General features: G+C 40.7%; 2 protein-coding genes and 1 long non-coding RNA gene across 3 annotated transcripts in view; 2 read left to right on the top strand and 1 right to left on the bottom strand.

The window, feature by feature from the left end:
- LOC309529084 (uncharacterized protein) overlaps positions 1-5062 on the top strand; it is a 59677-nt gene extending 54615 nt beyond the window's left edge. Inside the window, exon 3 of the mRNA XM_082216834.1 lies at positions 4390-5062. Coding sequence (XP_082072960.1) covers positions 4390-4401 — 12 coding nt within the window. The 3' untranslated portion in view covers positions 4402-5062. The remainder of the gene's footprint in view (positions 1-4389) is intronic.
- The window catches only part of CDK19 (cyclin dependent kinase 19), an 81877-nt gene that overhangs the window by 18607 nt on the left and 41527 nt on the right, over positions 1-21743 (bottom strand). The window contains 3 exon segments of the mRNA XM_082216803.1: positions 5070-5201; positions 5836-5893; positions 17888-18028. Coding sequence (XP_082072929.1) covers positions 5070-5201; positions 5836-5893; positions 17888-18028 — 331 coding nt within the window.
- On the top strand, positions 10042-16961 carry LOC309529095. Its single transcript, XR_014218073.1, has 2 exons — positions 10042-11180; positions 12842-16961. It is a non-coding gene; the product is annotated as an uncharacterized lncRNA (long non-coding RNA).

The raw sequence follows: 21743 nt of genomic DNA, 5'->3' as shown, positions 1-21743 counted from the left end.
TTCTGCAACATTTCAAACTTCTTCAACCAAATTATGAATGCCAGCAATGATTATCAACCCTCATTTTGGAATTTCCCAAAGAAGGTTGTTTAGGGTGGGTTAGATGGGGAGGGTGCATATAATGATGAAGAATCAAACAAATTATTTGGCCCAAAGGTACTTTCATGACAGTCACATGAAGAAGTTTCTATTTATATAAAATTAGCCCAGGGCATTTCTGGTTGAAAGGAGACTGGTTGAGTTGTGCTGGGGAAGGGTGTGGAGGAGCTGAAACATACTGCTGCGATTGTCCCCCTGAAGGGCCAGCAGGAGTGTCAAAGATGACAAGAGAGCTTGTAGAATTGGAAGCTACAGTCACTGTCTAGAAAACTCTCGTGCTGTGCATAAGAGTAACACTCTTACCCCTATCGTATGTCCCACAGCAATGGGCATTCAGAAGTAGGCAGCATCAGAGCACAGAGGTGACATTTAGCTATCATGACTGGGAGTTGTTCAAAGAACTATCCTCCATGAATTTGTTTAACCCTCATTAAAACATACTCATACTTGCACACTGTGAGCAATCCTTATTGAACCCAGTGGGACTTTACTGGGTTAACAGGTATAGGATTCCACTCTTAGCCAGGAGCAATCAGCTGCTGCCAGCACCATTTTCTAGCAGTCATTTAAATAAAACTATGTTGTGTGAAGACTTTCCTTTATTTGTCCCAAATCTATAGTATTCGGAGAGAGGGAAAGAAATTCTCTTGTATTATTTTGGCCTCACTATTCCTAGCTTTATTAATGTGTCTGCCATTGCCACCCCTCCTGCCCAAATCCCTCAGGAGAGACACAATATCATCATGTAGTGTTCCCCACATCCAAGGGCTTTTTTTGGGGGGTGGATAGCAGCTGCTAGCCAGTGACTTCCAGAAAAAGCTTCAGAAATTAGCACTCAATCCTTTCCCCTCCCCCCAATTTTCTGGAGGTGTTTGGTTTTGTCCACACTCATGACACCACAATGAAATTGCTTTTACCACAGTGATTATTAAGGTCTCTCAGTTATGTACTTTGGGCATAATCCACCTAGAGTTAGGCACTGCCAAGTTCTATTGTTTTCAACAGGAGAGCTAAGCACATGCTTTGATCTGTTCCACCAAAAACAAATTTGACTTGGGAACATTTAATTTTGGCTGGATTGTACACTTAGTTTTTTAAGAGCATGCCATTTTGGTCTCAGGCTTCATTTACAGCAATATTTATTCTGTACATCTGTTATACAATTCTACATATTGAAAAATTGAGTCCTCAGTTTAAAAAGCACTATGAATAATAAGGAAAAGCTAGAACCACTCTTCAAATATACGAAGGGCTCATCCCTACTGGAGTTCAATATGAATTTGACTCTGCTTGTATCTCTTTCTTCTCTTTTTTGCAATATCCACACATCCACAGATAATGCAATAGGAGAAGAAAATCAGATATAAAACTGCATGTTATGCAACTGGGTGCACTGAAGTGCAGTGTATGGGCAAGATTTTGCACAGTTGTGGTGGTGTTTCACTGGGTGCCATCTGTCACTACCACCCTTACTTCCACCTTGCTTCTATCAGCCTTGAACTTTTCCACTGGTTGTTGCTGAAGGTACATTTGCAGTATTCTTATTTTTGAATCAGCTCTTTTGTGCACAGATCTAGATTAAAATATCGCCCTTGGAAGGGGAAGGGGAAGGGGAAAGTGTGGGTGATTCCAAATCCTTGCCTGAGTTTGAGCAACACACCTATTTCTTTAACAAGCTGATATCCTCTCCAACTAAGGATATGCTCCAGGAGTGGGAAGAGGTGGGCTCTGGGAAAGCATGATTCAGTCAATAGGAATGCAGAAAGATGGGTTTGTGATGGATGAGTTGACTTAATTTGCTTCCAGGATTTCATGGCTACATTTTCCAACTTCACTGGGGTCAACGTGCACTCACAATGCACGTTGGCCCCAGTGAAGTTGGGAAATGTAGCCATGAAATCCTGGAAGCAAATTAAGTTGCTGGGTAGGATGCTGAAATCCAGGACCCCCAACACAACATTCTCAGAAATGTTTTATGTGCAGGTGGTGCCGGAAGAAAAAGTTCAGATGTGTTAGGTACCAGAAAATGTTTTGGAGAAAGCCCCACCTTTATAAATTTCAAAAGGATAGACTCCACTTGAGAATAATGGTTTGGATGAGAGCCAATAATCAAAGTCAATCCTGACAGGACAAAGGTTCCATAAGTAGGTGGATCGTCTCGTCTAAGAAATGTTGTTGTACTCCCCTTAAAAGGATAAAACACCGAGTTTGGGCATGCTCCTGGCTCTAGCTTTGTCAATGGAAGCTCAGATAGTGGCAAGGAGTGCCTTTCATCTGCTTAGGCTGCTGTGCCAGGCTCAGCCTTTAGCTAGCCATCCTTGAGAAACATCTAGGATTGTCTACCATAATGCGTGGTACGTTGGACTGCCCTTGAAGGCTGGTTTGGCAATTCCAGTCAGTTGAAAATGCAGCTGCCAAGATGTTGATCAGGATTGGTTGTTGGGAACATATCTCACCAGTTACTGCAATAAGTTCGCTGTCTTCCAGGCTTTTCCCAAGTACAAGTCAAAGTGCCGGTGACCACCTTTCAAGCTTTGTATGGCTTACAACCCAGGCACCTGAAGGAATGCCTGCTCTCATAAGCAAGTTGCCCATACATGGAGGCTCCTTCCGTTCTTTAGAAGAGGCGGTCCTCTAGGTGCCCTGCCAGGTAATGCATGTGGCCACCAGAGAGCCTTTTCGGTGATGTGGTTCTGTTTCTTGAACTCACTCCCAGATAGGCTTGTCTGGCATCAGTATTGTTATTCTTCTGGCGCCAAGCAAATGTGCTTTCGTTCTCTCAGGCTTTTAAATGTATTTTAATACATTTTCTGCTTTAACATGTTTGCTGTACTTTAATTATCTTGATTTTGCAAGCCATCCTAGAAGTTCTGCTGAAGGGCATATAGGTATGTATGGGTCTACCTATCTAGCCCCCCTCCCACAAGCATAATGAACAATTATAGATGACACATTCCCTGCAAATATATTGGTTGTCCTTTCCCTACATGCTGAACTTCAAAAGGAGTGCTTATAAATCTACAAGCTATTACTAAATAAGGCAAGTCCTCTTATGAGGGTTGTGCAATTTAGATTCAAATGGTATTTAATATAAATATATTTCAAGCTGTAGCGTGAGATTTGAATCACACCACAGAAAGAATGTGCATGTAATAAGCACTGTAGCTGCAAAGCATTATACGATTAACTCATTAACTTTTTTTGTAAAGTGTGCATAATGCTAGAGGCAAGTATGGACTCAAGAGGTACATAAACAATTATAGTTATTATGTCTGCTGCTTGTCCTCCTTGCCATGAACCTTCATATGACTATTCTGGTATATTTATCTGTCTGATCGTGTCTTATCATGGCCTTCAATAACACATCTTGGAACACAGTTGTACCACAGCTTCTCTGACTTTATCACACTTATCCTTGGGCATTTTTCTCTGGATGTGTCACATGCTATAGGGATTTCACATTTTCTGCACAACCAAACTGCTGTATTTAACATCTAGGAAAATGCAGTGTATCTCCCATAGTGCCCCCAGCTTTGGTTGTGGCCACATGTATGTGCTTTGTGGGTTTAGTTTGAGATCATCACAAACCTTCCTTCCTCTTTATCCACTTTCCCCTATTGCATGAAGCACTTAACGCACACACATGTAGTTTTAGAGGTTGTGAACTCCCCTGCTCCTAATGAAACCATAGCGCTTTATATAACAGTAAGACCAACCACCCAACTGCTTAGCCATCATTTAGATAGGCTGGGATCCCGCTATTTAAGGTGTTTGTGTGTATTTTCCACTATTGCTTCATCTTGTACTCCTGGTACAGTGCATTATGCAGAACACCTAGACAAGCAACTTTCAAAAGCCATTGCATACAGTAGAACATGAATCTCAAGACACTGCATTGGTCTGAAAGTGACCAAAAGAAACAATATGCGCATTGTATTCCATAATACAATGGTACAGACAAAGTAATGTGCCATTGTAACTACAGAGCATGTATATGTATGGATATGGGTGGAATGGGTGAAGCACTGTCAGTGAACAGTTCAGCTGATCATATGGACCCTCAGTAACAAACTCAAATACCAAAGTGATCAGTGAAAATATTGCCATTTAATAAACTGACTAGCTTGTTTAGAATCCTGTACAGGTATTTCTCTTAGCCCTGATGTGATCTTGTCAATTTTTTTAAAAAAGGGATGGCCAACTTGTGGCCCTCCAGATCTCAGTGGAGTACAGCCTCATCAGCCATGACCCACCCTCTTATTTTCTTCCCCTGTATCTTCACATTTCTAGATAGCAGTATGAAAGCATAAAATCCAAGGACATGACATTTGAAGGCAGAACATCTGGGATATTAAAGGCTGCCAAAATGCAGAAGCTAAAAATGGAAAGGTACGTGCTAGTGATGTAATGGATGCAGATAATGGTACCGGAGGAATGTCAGGCAGCTCACTCAATGGGATAACAGTGATTGAAAATACAAGATTAATACTAAGTGGCCATTAGAGACACCTCACTTTCTAAATCTGCATCAGCACAAACACAAAGTTCTTAGACTGTTAAACTACTGGAGGCACCACTCAGATGTTTCAGCGATTAGCTCAGAGGATGGGTGAATGAGAACATGCTGCCATTTCCCCTGTAATTATGGAAGGCCTTTTGATAGAGATGGCTTGAAGCACAGAATCTTTGGCACCAGAGATCCTTGGAAGAGACCAGAAAAAAGACTGGCAGCTTGATACATCCCATTATAAAGTAAGGATGGGTGAGCCAGCACAAACACATTCATGCAGAAAACACCCTCGGCCTATTGTGCACACAGTTTACAGGTTCACTGATGGAACCATGTCTTGTTTCTGAAACGTACTAGCACCAGAAATTTCCTAGAAGTGACATATTCTGGAGCCCTAGATTGCAAAACCTAATATCTATACATTTGGAGACTAAAAAGGTAAGTCTAGCCACCCGCTTACCAATGGCCTTTGTGTAGTGCCTTGCACCAAGTAACAATTCTGGGGCTCTGTACCAGAACGTCACCACAACTGGATCCAGATCTGCAAGTGGCTTAAGAGGTGAGTTGAATAACCGTGCAAAGCCCATATCAGCTGAAAAACAAAACAGTATTTTTATTATACCAAAAGCAAAAGCTTCGAAAGCAAGCTGCGGTGCACTGTACAATTAATATGGGGAGAACTAGACAATGCCTGTGCCTGCTGAACCTCAGAGGGGAGTGGCAGAATAAAACATTACAGAATAAAGTAAAATATAAAGTATACTTTCAAAACAACATAATTAACAGAAACTACAAAATTATCTTAAATAAAACATTACAAAGGAAGTCAGCTACAGAACACACATTTAATGCAGTATATAAAATGCACATTTAAAACAGCATAATTAGCAATAAAATAAAATATTATCATGAGTATAAACATTGCTGCTGCTGTTGCTGCCAATCCCGCCAATTGTAATTCATGGCGGATAGCGGCTGTGGAAGCTCAGGCTTGATGACGTGAGTCTGCACTAAGTGACAGTCAAGATGGTCTCTGGCCTCTTCAGCAGCCTCAGCTTTTGTAGTTGGAGTCAGTCAGGGCCAGGTAGAAAAAGGCCTCCAAGTCAGGGAGCAGGTCTTCCAGGATTCATAGCCATGATAATCTTTGGCCCTTCAGCAGTCATTACATTACAACCTTAATAAAAGCAGTTGCGACAACTTGCATTAGAAATGTAATGAATACTTACCAATTTTAACTCTTCCTCTTTCAGGACCTTCTCCCATTACCAGAATATTTGCTGGTTTCTGAAAAAAGGGTAAAATATTCTGCTGACTAGCTGTTAAATCCACATGAAATTAAGTCTTCTGTGTACTTTAGAAGTTTAAAGTACTCAGATCATGATCACTTTTCCTCTTTGAAATACCATTTTAAATTGTATGCAAGCAAATAGTTCATGAACTATTTTAAATTACTCTGTTTTACATTGTGCAAAACAGAGCTTCAAATAATCCCAATACTGGCCTGTCCCTGCTGCAGTTGCCCATGGCTGTAAACCAGGAAGGCAGGGAAGCAAAAGGTACCAACTGAAGCAGTTCCAACTTTTGCACCACATTTGCTATTTGGAACTAATAAGACGGAACATCAGCAACACAGTTAAATCTGCTGTTTAGATTGGAGATAATTGCAACTCCCACTAATTTTGTAGGTGTCAAGCAAATATCCTGAACACAATGAAATAAAACTGCATAAAATATAATTGTGAAATCTGTCAATGCACACTATGAGGTAGATTTTGGTTCAATAGCAATCTAAGATGATGTAGGAAGAAAATGAATTGAGCACAACAGCATAAGCTATATCTGTGAAACAGCTATGAAGCTTGCAGGTCTAATTCTGAGTACAACCATCAGTGATAACCACCTTATGCCCCTCTCTATCTCCCAGCTTTTCCTTATCCTATTTTACCAAATTATACAAGTGACAATTTAAGCTCTTCCCTCCTTCTCTTGTTATTCCACTAAGTTTGGCAGCTCCTCCTAATGCACCTTCTACTTTTTCCTTCCAATAAACCAACCAACATAATACCATTTCGCTATGAATACTGGACAGATGTTTACAGAACATCATTTGAGAAGCACTATACATAAACTTTATATTGTTAGTAGAGTTTGAAGACAGGTCTTCCAGCACTAGGTGGAAAGTCTTGGGCAATTTTGAATCCCATTTGAATCTACTTAGAAACATAGAATCATAATTGCTTTGATTAAAACACCTTTGGAGATTGATCGATTTGTTCCTTACTGTTTTTTCCCCTTCAGAAGAATTCAAGAAACTTTACTTACATGTGAAGTTGAAGTAAATACATTAGACCATTTTATGGTGTTGAATATTTTAAGGAATTAGTACAGAAGAATCATATTAGCAAATGAAAGAGTGTGTTTGCGCATCCACCTGAATACATGTAGACTAAAACTGTGGGTGAGGAGCAGGGGTGTACAAGGAAAGTCTGCAGGGTATTTTTACTTGTATTTGCTTGAACATGAGTAGAACAACATGCACAGTCAGGGACTGAGTGGGCGGAATGACTCACATCAGATGCTGGGAGTGGGGCTTGCATGCATGTTCCTGTACACGAATTCATTCTTCACGTGTCCAGGCATTTGCCTGGTCTAAATATATGCATGTATAAGAAGACTAAAAAGCTTATGTAGGCATATATATGACTGAAGTAAGAAAGTATGTAGTTGTTGTTATCCATAAGAAAATGCAGCAACCATTATAAGCCAAAGACAGCATTAAGATCTCCAACACTAACTTCAGAAAAGACGCATGTTTTCAGCAAATCCAAGGACATCTCAAGGGCATGCCTCCGCTTTGGACAATGGCATTCATTCCAATGAAAACATGAGAATTCATGGTTCAAAATTACCTAACAGATCTCTTATAATAGTATACGTGCTTCCTAATTACATCAACACCTCTGGGCCAGTTAACACCTAGTTTAAAAACCTTATACTTTTAAAACTCAGCTTACAGTGAACAGAAGATGCCAGCTGTTAAAGAAAATGATAGTACTGATCAGCCCATGTTTAGTTGCTATAGAAACAAAAGGTTAGATTTGGAATCTCATGTTTAAATTATCAGCAATAAAAACTGAACGAACAGATCCCTGCTGAGTGTGAACTATGGGGTCTGACTTTGTAGTAAAGGTGTAAATGTAGAATGTACAAGGTCAACAATAATAAACTGGAACCATCTGCTGCAGAAGTAGCATAGATGTTATAATTTAAGGCAAATTCCTTTGAGCAGTAAATAAGTAAATGATCATGTTTTCTTTCCTCCGGCTAGTGGGTGTAATGCAACGAATACATCTCTGAGAGGCAACACAAAGAGCAAGAGCCAAAAGTGCTCAGACAAACTATCATGTTCTTGAAGAATAAAAATAATTCAACATCAAACAGAAATCAAACTGTAAGAACACTGGAGCTGCTTTAATGCATGCAGGGGCAATCAATTCTTTAGTATGGAGGCCAGAAAGGAGCCAGCAAAAACCAAACATAAGTAAAACTGTCTGCAGCTTTGAATAAGAGGAACACAACTGATTAAATGATAAGGGAAACAATGGCCAACAGAATGCTAGCATTTAGTAGCCTTTACTGTTCCTGAGCTTATCTAGGATATAATTCTTTAGACATACGACCTTCCCATGAGAAAAATGTTATCCTCTGGGTACTGCTGGTTTTTGTTTTTGTTTTTTTAAATCATTCACATGCAAACAAAAGCAGTTAACTATTGGAGCGTGCCACTATATCAAAACAATCCGTAGAAAATGATTCATGAGCACTTGGCTTACTAAGCCATTAATTCAAGAGAGGATCAAAATTGTTAGCATGCTTCCACAAGAAAAAGTGAAATTTGGCACACCCATTATCCAAAACATCCTGATTACCAGGGGTGGGGTGAAAATGGGATATTTTACACAAGTTCAAATGTTCCCTGCTGCATGCAATGTGTAGCTGTGGGTAATGGGCAACTATAGCTGTCCCTTTACGTCAGGAGAGTGTAATAACGATTAAACTTTAAAAAGCCTCTCAAATAATGTGAACTTGGCTCACCTCACCTTACTACCCCAAAGTGTGCATATATGAAGCATACCTAAAATGGCCTTGCCTTTTTCCAAGATGGCAGCATCACTATTTTGTACAAGTTCCTTTATCTTTAATATGCTCAAGAATTCCCTACTGCCCAACTATAGAGTGCATTGTCTAGAGCAGGGACGAGCCTCTAGCCCTCCAGATGTTGTTGAACTCCAAGTCCAATCTGCCTCAACCAACATGACCAACCCTCAGAGATGGTGTGAGTTGCTATCGAGTAACAACTGGAAAGCCACAATTTCCCCAGCCCTAGCACCTTTGTAAAGCTCTTAGTATGACTGCTGCTAGGAGACTTGGTGAGGTAGCCAAGGATTGCTATGTGACCTGTAGGCCACGAGTTGCCCATGCCTACCTCTCATCTAGCCAGTAGTTTGCCCAGTGTCTCTCATTGACTATTGAAATAAAAAAATTAAGTTTATATATATATATATATATATATATATATATATATATATATATATATATATAAAATAAATGTTCATAATTGCATATATAAACCACATGTCTGAAACCCCACAGAAAAACTCCTGAAACCATTTTGTCCCTCCCAAATTGACCTCAAATATTTTTCTGCAAGGTTGAAGGAAAATGGAAAAGCCTCCTCATTGTCTTTTCATTCACAAATTCTGTCTTAAGGGTATGTCTGTGTATGAATAGGGTGAGTCTGTGACCTGGCTCGGGAACTAAGTATTTATCATTACAAAAGACTGGCCAGGCTCCCCAGGGTATCCAGTCAAGCAACCATTAACAGGTAACCTGCCAGACAGGAGATAAACAGTGCACTCAGATTTCTGCTGTAGACCGCCCTTTCTGTGATGCAGGTATGATGTATCCGGGTGGTGGTCTTGAGCTACACCCCTTTCTGCAATGTAGGTATGATGGATCTGGGGGGTGGTCTTGAGCTACACCCCTTCTGTGATGTATGTATGATTTTTCTGGGGGTGGTCTTGGACTCCAGGGCGGGCAATTTAAAATGTCTATATAAGGGTGGGCACACCTTTGTTCTGGGTCCTCCTCCTTTCCTGTGTGTGAGGGGAGCACCCTGTTGCAACAGTTCAATAAAGATCAGGCTTACGAGCTGCTTTGCTTCTCAATATTCTCTGGTTGGCCTCTGTTATTTTCTCCGACCGATGGAGAACCTACAAAGGGCTGTATAAGGGCTCTTGTGTCCCCCATAAGGGAATAAGGGCAGATTTTTGTTTATGACAGAATGGAAGTCACTTTTTGAAGTCAGGTGCACAAACTGAATTTAAACAGCAAATTATGCATCTGTAGAACCTTCACTCCCAAATGCCACGTGGCGTTGAATGGCTAATTTTAATAAGCAAAGTAACAGGACATTGTGCTTCTTCTATTACTGATTGTGGGAGAGCCTAGCAATTTAAAAATGTGCACTTTTTAATTATTAAAATGTAATAAAAAGGAATGAGTAAACATGATACACTGGATTTCAAGATGTTTATCCTGGCCATGCTCACCTTGTGAATAATGTAGTGATGTGTCTGTGTATTTTACTAAAATTGAAACCAGTGGTCAATGTTACATGACCTTAGTTGAAACTTCATACAAATCACACCATTGAGGTAACACTACTGGAACAAAACCAAAGTGGCAGTTAAATATAGACTGAAATATAGGGAAATTGTTTCACAGTTTAGTTTTTAAAAGTAGTACAGTATAACCTGATATGATCAACAGAGATGCTATTGCCCACACAAAGATTCAGATACCTGAACTTTCAAAAATTGATGTCCCATCCCAATTAATATTTTATAATGATAGCAGCAAATTTGGGGACAGCTCTTCTGCATACTCTAAGTGGAATATTAAATTCTTTTATAAACGGGTTAAAAGGGATACTGAAAAGGAATCAGAGCTGCTGAAATAAAGAATTACTACTAACAAGATCTGTGCTAAAGCGGCAGAATTAATGTTTTGCACTTTCCTGCTGTCAGTGTCTACTAGTACATATTAACTTTTGAGACCTGAACTTTCAGTTGGGCTCAGTTTGCTCTAGACAATTGAACAAATAACAGTATTTACATAATCTGAGTAGCAACCTATGTATGGGTGACCTGGCTAGGATAGTGTTCTGTACAGAAAACATTTTGACTGTTAACTTTGGCCTAGTAATTTGCATATGATTCAAAAGCAACTGATTGGTATGAGAGAAAAGAATGGTGGCCATGATCTTTGGCATGTATGGCCCATGGAAGCTAATTGGCACTGTCCATTCTCTAGGTTGTCAGCTGGACCGCTCTGGATCTAGATGGAAAATTAACCTCTGATAACAACAAGGTCTTGTGCAGTAGATGGTTCCAAAGTTACTCTGCATTGAGTGCCAACAATCCAAGAACCAGAGCCTAAAGGCTGAGAAAAGACACTCAAGACAGGAAAGGAAGGCTGTGCTTGGCGTGGTGTCTAGGTTCACTTTCAGGTGATGGAATGTATTGTACTGGAGTGATTGTTTTCTATTGATGGGTAGGCAGCCTACCATGCAATGAATACCACTGAATCCCAGAACATAGATGCATTTTAAGTGATATTTTTTTAAATGGAGGATCTGATCACTGATCTCTAACATCTGTTTAATTCAGCTCTTTCTTGAAGGCAGGTGATCCAACAAGCAGGGGAAATACAAAAGGGATAAATGATTGGGGAATTCCCTAACCATCTAGCCCTTTTAATTTATTTGAGTCAGTGCAGTGCTTTGCGACTCCACAAATCATTCCCGCAAAGCTCTAACTACTGATAATATTTACTTTTTGGTGCTGCTTAGCTGTCATTGCTACTCCAGTCTGCTGCTGCTTCTGTGTCTTTGGGGAAGTTTAAGGTTCTCTCTCCTTCGGAAAATGATATGAGCCAATCAGTTTCATGAAGTGAATATGGTGATGAGACAGTGTGCTAAGTTTTCCCACCTGTGGCAGATTTACATTGGTAATATAGTGATGGAGAAGGGTAACCCCCCCCCATACTGTGGTCCCATTCTAATGGGAGTGGGGAGCTCTGGTAATGAAACCAGAGATCCAATCATGAATCTCACTAAGTTTGGCCCTTAGAGGCTTGAAATGTATAATTCCACATTTATAATGCATGCTGATACTTTTTAGGTATTCTGATGAGTGTATTTAATAGAAGTAATAAATAACCCGGAGAAGTACTCTTTCCTACACAACACTCTTGATATGCTGAGAATGCATGCATTTTCTAACTTATAACAACTTTCAAATATATGTGATGGTTAAAGTACATGCATGTAACTGCCCATCTGACTGAACTTAGTGGCTTTAGGCTAAATGAAACATGATTGAATCTTCAAGTGAAATAGAAGGTTTGAAGGGTGGGCAGGAAGGAGAAGGGCAAGAATGTGACATGACTATTTACAGACAGAGGTTAATTTGTTTTAGTCTTTGTTGCGGTTGAGTTGGGAATACCTCAAAAGATACTATTTTTGGAGAACAAGTGGTAAAGAACAAAAAATAGATTCCTCCCCCCCCAAAAAAAAATAATAATACGTTGTAGCGATTGTTCTGTAAAAAAGAAAGTAACTGAAAAAGAAGCTAATTTTAAATCAAGGATTCTGTGAATTCCAGACTTTTTACAATGGTACCACTATATTATACAAATAATAGTGATATTTTTTCACCATCTGTGCATGCTGTTTCGAATAGCAAATTGTTAAGACACAAACAGCAGCACTATTTAAGAGCAGCACTCTAAAAATGCCTATTATAAATATTCCCTGAAGGACTTATTATATCTAGATGATACAAACAATGTCCATAAAATGTCGACAAACTAAATATCAACATGGTACCAAGAACAAGGCCAAGAGATTAACATAGTTTTCCTTGTCCTCTTTACGGATACAATATTTTGCCACAGGACTGAACATTGAAGGAGAAACATAACCCACAGTTTTTGCTGGGGTGGAATGAACACAGGGAAGCAAACAAAAAACGAGCCCCACTGAGCTTCACCCATAAAACATTTTAAATGAATGTTTCCGATGGCAAGTTAATATGCAGCGCTCTAACAAAAGTTGTTTTGAGCTAGACAGTTTTATAACAAACGTTACTTCCTTTTCACTTGCCTCAGATTTTTCGTTTTCTGCACCAGGGGACTGGAGTCAAGGGATAAAGCCAAGTCAGGACCAAACTAAGAGGCAAGGCTGAAGAGCAAGCTATAAATCAGGACCAGAGGAGGACAAAAGGATACAGGAATGCACCAAAGCTCATCAAGACTCTATTGCTCAGGCAAAGCTCAACTGGAACAGGAAGACGACTTCTACTCCTTCCTGTCCAGGAAGATCCAATGGCCAGCTTTCGAAAGAAGAGTCTGACCAAGTTGGGAGTTGCCAACCTTGTGCCCATAAGCAGCATAGTAACTGTGAAGACCTTTACTGGTGCCCCACCTCCCCACGGAGCTCTTCCACCTGGTAAAAGGGGAATTGGACATTTCGGGGTGTATTGGTTTCCCGTGTGCACCAACGGCCCTGGGAGGGGGCTGGTGTGGGGGTAATAATTTGTTATTATTTTTATCATAACCCTAATTTATTATTTATACCCCACCCATCTGGCTCGGTTTCCCCACCTAAATAGAACATGTTTAAGTTGAAGAATGACAATGGGAGAGTGTGGTAGATCACTGCCAGTTTTTTATATTGTATGGTGGATCGCAACCTGTTGGGTGCTGGATGTGCCTGGTATAGATGGGGAAACTTTTTGACTCCATGGCTCAGCTCTTTTGTTTCCCCCACCTTCACAGGCCAATCGTCTGATTTCAAAATGGTATAGGGTGATTGAAAGGTGCGGTGACCACCTACCTGTCAAAGTTGGCCCACAGGTGTGAGGTGGGGAAACACTGCCCAATCAGGCTTTTGGTAAGGCCTGAGCATGCCAGCCAGGTCCCAGCAGGAACTCACAGGCTCTCCTGAATCAAGCTAACTGAATTCCCTTCTCGTCAGCTGACATTCAGCATTCAATCCTACTTTCTGCAGCTGCATCTCTACCTGTGTCTCTAGGTGTGGCACAAGTGGGCATGGATTAGGAAAAACCATGTCACAGGCCAAATGGGGAGACCTAGAGGGCCAAATTTGGCCTGCTGGCCCGACGTTTTTACTCCATATGTAGATGGTGCAGCATGCAGTTCAGCAGCTCACCACATGGGAGAGCTACATACAGATTTCAATATTCTCACTTTTAGTCCTGGGCACCATCTCACTCATCTGGGATCGCCAGGAACAACTCGGTCCTGACATCTATACATCCAACATGTGCCTTCCCCAAAAATATGGTTCCAGGAAAACATGACTATGCGCTGGATTCAACAACCCAGTTCCATTAGTGGAAATTCCCACTAATTCCCACTAGCACAATGGGGCTTTACCTCCCCACCTCTCCCAAAACCATTCTGGAGGGTCAGTGAAAACTCCCAGAACAGTATGTGGTGGGAGGGAGGAAGATTGTTCTGTTGGGTGAGCAGAAATGCTTATGCTGACTGAATGATCTCCTTAGCAAAGAGTTGAATTCCACTCCACAATCTCTTCCCACACACTGCCAGCTTTTCTAGACTGCAAGTAATGTTCATCACCCATGGAAGCAAGCAGGTCACCATACATTCCACATGCTAACCACAACTCATGTCCCTATGTCCCTAATGATTAGATCCTGCACACTACAAGTATTCAACCACTACCAGAAAATGTATGCTCAGCATGAAATCATGTAGATGAAAGGTAGGTCTCTAAAGGTTTCCTATTGTGCCTTCTTACACAAAGATTCTCATTTTCTGTAATCGTCTCTCTGAGGACCAAGGGACATATTATGTTAAATGCATGCTCAGATTTCTGTGTAAACCACAGAATCCCTAATCTGGACCGGGTCTGCAATGCAGGTAAAAAAAGGGGGATAACCTTTCACCTTCTTCTTCATGATCCCAAAGAAAACTGCACATGCATGCACACACATCAGAAGGAAGCCTCTGTTGATGCCAGATCTGGGTGGGAAGGTGTTGCAACTGCTATTTAAAATGCACATACACAAATGCAAGTATGTTTTGCAAACAACTCTTGGATGATCTTTTCAAGTAACAGAATGCCATTCAATGGTCTGCTAGGCAATTCTCTAATCCAGCCCACTGGAAATATTTAGCATCACGTCCTTAAGGTTTGATACTCATCAGTTTCCAACTCCTGGGATCAGCAGCCTTAGAACACTGTCTCCTTTCTCCATGGAAGCAGAATTACTGTCATGGGCCCCTGAGGAAAGGCAGCCTTCCTGGTAACATTTGTTTCCTGTATGAGATGCACAACAGGATCTTATATTTGTTTTGTTTGCAGATCTATATCACCACTGAGCAGCTGAACTATGACTGGTTCTCACAATATTTCACAGTTGTCTGTTATTTGAAATTTTCAGCAGGGGTATTTCATTCTCTCTGTGAAAGAATCTCCTGTCAGTCAGGACTGGTATAACATGCTCCAGGCTCCCCTCTACTGTTCAACTTCATGGATGGCCATGAATACTTTCATCAAACGCCACCACCAAAGGACAAGTGAAAGTTGAGCACTGTCTAAAAAAGCAAACAGACAAGGTAAACAACTACCTTGTCAACAATCCAGGGGGCAGCCCACAATCCAGCATCAGTTACAGCCTGACTGATGATCTAGGTAACAAAATTTCTATAGGTGGCAGTGAGATTATGAGAAGACATTTAAGCACCTGAAGTTGCAAAAAAATATTTCCAGGGGCTTACTCAAAGGGTGTGGGTGGGTGCGTATTTGAGCTGCTGTTAGTATGTTACACTTTTTTGTATTTGTCCTGCATTTAATAATACTGTAAGGTTTCGTTGTGCTGTATTTTTGGTCATATTTTTGGTCTGATGAAGATAATAAACAGGAGAAGAAGAAGGAATGCATGTCATGATGGCACTTGACTGAAGGTGCCTGTGGATCCTGTTAGCCATGAATGCCAACAACTCAGGAGCAGCATGGCCAGAAAAGAACTGGCAAAATACTTTCCGTTTGCCGTGACTGATTCCACATTCTCTGCATGGATTTAGAGAATCAAGATCAATAACGGCATGCAGGCACATGCTGCGGTGAGACCCATGGCAGTTCTGCACCAGATCTCCAATTGGAGCCACAGCACCCTAAGGCTGTTTCAATAAATTCAGAGCTCTCTTTGCCGCTACACATTCAAACTGCTTCCATTTATATTTCAGGGGTCTCTCATTAGCTGAAGGGCTTAATTTTTCCAGCTCCCATGGATACTACATTCCAAAGGCTGAACAGAAGGATCCAGCTATCAAGAGGGAGGAGGGAAGAAATCTTTTTTCCATTAGTGCTCACTGATGATACTTCATCCAATCATTGACAGCATACCAAAGGATGGTCTGCCAGTATCCATAACCGTGCAATACAAAGTTGTTAATGTGTTCAGAGTTCAAATAATTTCATTATTTATATACTGCTATATCATAAAACAACATCAAAGCAGTAGTATCTATATATATATAATAAAAAACATATAATAAAAAATAAAATTTAAAATCAGACACCAATAACTAACTATTATGGAAATATGTGTTCTTAATTGCCTGCATAAACATGGCAGAATAGAGGAATTTTCAGCAGGCATTTAAAGATTGAAACAGAAGGCACCCATTAAATCTCAGAGAATGGCAGAGTATTAGAGAGTGACTACAGAATCATTTAAATTACACCCACACTGGACACAAACAGCTCATGAAAATGTTTCTTTCACCTTTCAGTAATTATGTACAAGCCCCTGATAATAACTGTGCCTTAATGCATTTGAGTACTATTTATGTGTGCACATGAGAGAAGGTAATAGCAGCAGTGAAGTCAAATAGTGACTTCAGTATCTGCCCCCCCCCATAGTCGTACCTTGGTTTTCGAACTGCTTAGTTCCCAAACATTTTGGCTCCCGAACGTCGCAAACCTGGAAGTGATTGTCCAGTTTGTGAACTATTTATGGAAGCCGAACGTCTGATGTGGCTTCCGCAGCTTCTGATTGACTGCAGGAGCTTCCTGCAGGCAATCAGAAGCTGTGATTTGGTTTTCGAACATTTGGGAAGTCGAATGGACTTCTGGAACGGATTCCGTTCAACTTCCAAGGTATGACTGTAAAAAAGAATGGCTGCACCCAAATAAGCAATGTTAGATTAATAAGACAAGAAAGAAGCCTCCTCACTTTTTTTTTTAAAAAAAACTTACACTGCCCCCCCTTTGGGAAGTTGGGGGGAGTTGCCACCTTGCGGAAGAGGTGGTTTCTTAGATAAGTTTCTAAACAACTTCTCATATTATTCAGCCGTCATTTACGCTGGTGACAGAATTATGAGGCCAGTGGTTTGTTCTTAAGAAACAACAACTGTTTCTGGACGATCAATATCTCAGTTTAACAAGCCTCCTGCATCTGCACGCATCTGCACGCATCTGCTTTATCCCTGTTGTGCAAGCAGGGAAACAAGCTAAGAAGTGACAATTAACTCTAGCTTTCTATTGCATTGAAAAAGCAGAGGTCAATGGCTTCCAAACAAAGCAGGATATTAAAACATGAATCAATATTTTGGTTTGTTTGGAAGCCATTAACTACAGTTACCTGATCTGAATATAATGAGAAGCTAGAGCTCATTGTAGCTTCATGGTTGTTTTCGTGCTCATGTGAAGGGAGGACAAAAATGGCTCTATGCATGTCCAGGAGGCGCTTTCATACATTGGCTTATTATGACAAGATACGATTGGACAAATGTGGCGATAGTCTCCCAAGGAACATCCTACAGCTTGTTGAGTTTTGGAATGGTAGACAGCCAAAGTAACCCAGAGCAGTTTAAACGGCTACCTGCTTTTTCAGTGTAAAGTGTTCCTTGGCTGATGTACTGTTTGCTTATAAAGCTATTTGCTAACTGGATGCAGCACCAGAGACTTGCAGCAGATGTTGCTGTTAAAAACCAGTGATGATACAAAGTTAACTTTTGCCATGAAACCCCTAGGAGTATTTAAGAACATCAAGAAGTGAAGTAGTTTGTGAGATTCCCCACCCCCACTCAGTTTTATTCACTTCCCCAAAACAAAAATGCAATCCAAATTATTTCTAAACAGTTAAAAATCACAGCACTTACTAAGTCTCTGTGAAGCACCCAATTTGCATGAAGATAATGAATTCCATCAAGAATCTGATAAAGTAGTGATTTCACCATAGATCTTGGCAACTGCATGGGTTTCTTGTTTGCTTTTGAGGCACGATGGAACTTGATAATATGCTAGGAGTAAAAAAAAGATTACAGACATGAATGTTGATGAAATAAAATTCTTACAATGAATTTTAAAAAATAAAAGCCTTGCATGTTCCAGGTGGCTTTCTGAAACTGAAGCATGCTGGCTAAGGGGACTCTCAGTCTGGTGAGTGGCAACGAGCTATAATATTACTTACCTGAGTGGCACCTCTTTTACATCTACATGCCATCTGGTATATTTTCACCATCTATTCTCCTGAGGAGGGATTCTACCTGCTTAGTGTTGTTATTGTGACTTTTTGAAGCTCAGTAAAATATAATTCAAGAAATATAAATCTGAAGCTTCTCTAGTTCCAAAATCAAACATGGTATGCAAGTATGTCCCATCTTACATGCTTTTACATCTGACACTTCAGAAAACGAAACAATGTGATATGATATTTTAATCTCCTTGGATATGAGATTACTAGGATTGGAATGAATTTTATTTTCAGATTTGCTTCTCACGCTTTCCCAATTTCTATGTAATTTCCCATTGTTTTAAAGCAATTTTATTAAATTTAGCACTGTGTTCTTAAGAGTCATAGACTCTGGGAGATCTGTGCCAAATAAATGTTTGGAGTCAGTGGAAAACAAATTATGGTATGCAACCCCCCCCCCCCAAAAAAATGTATTTAGCTTTGTTTACATTACATGTTTGGGGTAAGAAGATACAGCCCAGGAGTTCTTTTCTTAAATTTTTATCAGTGATTAGAGAAGGAATGTTGAGATTAATGGGAAAACAGGGATAAGGAGTATGGTCATGGGGAAAGGCTGGGGTCAATCATGAAAGAAGTAAGTCTCAGTTGGTGGGATCTACTACCAGGTTGCGATCTGATCTAGGGTTGGTCACAACAGCAGCACTGCTACCATGCAAACATTAAGAATTGAATCCTCAAATGTTATATGCCTGTGAAGAACAGTGGGCTATGTGTGTGAGAGGACTGGTGGGTGCAGTGGCTGCTCCATCATTCTTAAAACCCAGCCGTCAGACCAGAAAGTAAGTAGGACTGACCAGAAGTGACTTGAGGAGGAAGAGGCAGGAGACTCTGCCTCCCTCAGAGGAATAAAGCAAGGCAGGGTGGGGTGGTCCCAAGAGAGGAAAGAGGCTGATAAGGCACTTGAAAGGAGTGGAGAGTCCATACATGGGAACAAAGGAAAAGCAAGAAAGAGGGGGAGAAGCTAAGAGGGAGCACATGCAAAAGAAAGGGAGTGACTCAGAGTAGGAGTTGTCAGTTTATATAAAAGGACAGGATGCTGGATGAATGCTGAATCTGTTGACCTAAGACTCAACAAATATGACACCAAGCATCAAAGAACTTTGTTAGACATAACAAGTACATCCATCGCATTAAAATATTCATACTGGTTTTTAATTGTATTTTTATTGCTTCTTCTATTTTTTATTTTTGGGGGAGGTTGCATTAAATTTTGAATTCCATTAAAAATGTTTTAGCATCTAGCATAGTGTATTACAACTGCTAAACAACAGGCAAAACAACCCCCCTCCCACACACACAAACATTAAGTGGTTTGCTAAGGCCCTCAGCAATTTTCAAGTGGTCTGAGGTGGATAGAAGTTTAGAAGCCACTGCTCTAGAGAGCACAGGAAACTGAAGTAAGAAGTTGTTGGAGATCTGGCAATGGGGGGGGGGGATGTTACTTTGTTAGTAGCATATGCACACACAACCAAGAAGAAGAAGAAGAAGAAGAGTTTGGATTTGATATCCCGCTTTATCACTACCCTAGGGAGTCTCAAAGCGGCTCACATTCTCCTTTCCCTTCCTCTTCCTCCCCCACAACAAACACTCTGTGAGGTGAGTGGGGCTGAGAGACTTCAGAGAAGTGTGACTAGCCCAAGGTCACCCAGCAGCTGTTTGTGGAGGAGCGGAGATGTGAACCCGGTTCCCCAGATTACGAGTCCACTGCTCTTAACCACTACACCACACTGGCTCTCGAGAAGACAGGGACTAAGTTTGTGCCATGGGTTGTTACAGATTAGTTCAAAGACCTGTTTCCAGTGCAATACCTCTGTTCCAGAGCAGTGAGCCTATTCATATGTGAAGTGCCCTTCCCTGATCACTGAGGTCTAATGCACATGTATCAGCAGCTGCTCTCCCATATGGAAGTTTTCAAATGAGGTGCCAACCCTGGGAATGTTACACTTGGTCCCCACCTTCCTATCTCCAGCACAACTCCACACCTTCCTCCCTGGTCAGCCTTTCATCTGCACTGCTGCTAACCATCCTTCCTCTCTCAACCAGGGCTTCCTGACATTTCAAATTCCAATTTAGAGGGTTAGTTGGTTACTGTTGATGAGAGATAAAATGAAAAATCATACTAAAGCTGACAAGAAAAGGAGGAGGGAATTCATGCCAGAAAGAAGACGAGGAACAGAGAGGAAAATGCCAGTTCGAGGCTGTTTTCCAATTTGGTTGGCATTACAGCCAAAACCAGGTCTCCCCACAGGAGTTTCCAGGGAAGAAGGGCTGACTTCTTAGACACTCAGCATCTAGTAAGGCACAAGCTCTCCATAGTGAAGAGTCTATAGAGAAAAAGAGTCTGGGGAAGGAATGCTTATACTATTACCTTAAACTTAATTGAAGCTGTACTGTTGATTATGATCGTTATGTAATGGATGTCTTCAAGAAGTACAATTAAGTTAGTGCTTTCTGTGGTAAGTTAAAGACAGATTTCTCCACCAGCCCTATTTAAAATATAAACTAAAGCCTGAGGACTTACATAACCTGTTCACTGGACCAAAAAACTTAAAGCACCCAGAGATTACAGATTACAGTATTTGTAATTGCAAATATTCCTAATTAGGTTTTTCTCCACTTCATTGGCATGCAATCAGCTTAAATGTAGAAAAACAGCTAACGAAGAAACATATACAGAAGTTGCAATGCTTAGAAATCACTCCAGAAACTAAATGCTCAGCCCTATTTCTCAATTTTTATTTAATTGTTTGCAAAAAAAAAAATCCATACCTCCAGCATTAAGGAAAAAAATATGGCAATGAACAGCATAAAAGCAACTATAAAATTACTGGTACATTAGTAAAACAAGTACAAAAGACATCATAAATCAGTAGATCAGCTTAATACGAAAACCCTGAGGGAAGAGATGAGTTTTAAGCAGGCTCCTAAATGCCAAGACCTTAGCTGCCTGTATGAGGTTCATTGGGGGCATATTCCAAAGGGCGAGTGCTGTCACACTAAATGCTCTGGTCTTAGTGGACAGTAGATGAATCTTGGGACAATAAGGCACTGCCATGTGTTTTTATTTAAATTGTTCTCCAGATCATAAGTAGAATACAATAATATTTTATTTCCTAAAACAAAGTGTACTGGAATTGATGACTCTTAACTAGTAGCATATTGACAAATGAATTGTGCAGTCTTCCATATTGTTGTTTGCCACCCTTTCCTTGGCATGTGTGTCACTGCCCTCTGGCAACTGCAATGAGTTTCAGCTCTCCTTCCAACCTTGGAGTGCTAGTGGTGGCAGTGTTCATCCCAGAAGTCAATCCCCTCCCCAGAACCAAGGCTGGGTGGCTGCACAGGCCACCTTGAGTATGTTCACCATGCAGGGCCAAAAATGAAAAGCCACCACATTCTGTCCCAGAGCAGGAAAGTAAAGCAAGATGCTTCCTGTGTTTGATTAAGGCGCATGGAGCATTTTAGCTAAGAAACAGCAAAAA

This window comes from Podarcis vaucheri, assembly GCF_965113315.1.
Source record: "Podarcis vaucheri genome assembly, chromosome: 3".
NCBI lineage: Eukaryota > Metazoa > Chordata > Lepidosauria > Squamata > Lacertidae > Podarcis > Podarcis vaucheri.
Note: the sequence above shows the minus strand (reverse complement) of the source record. Positions and strands in the feature narration are given on the sequence as shown.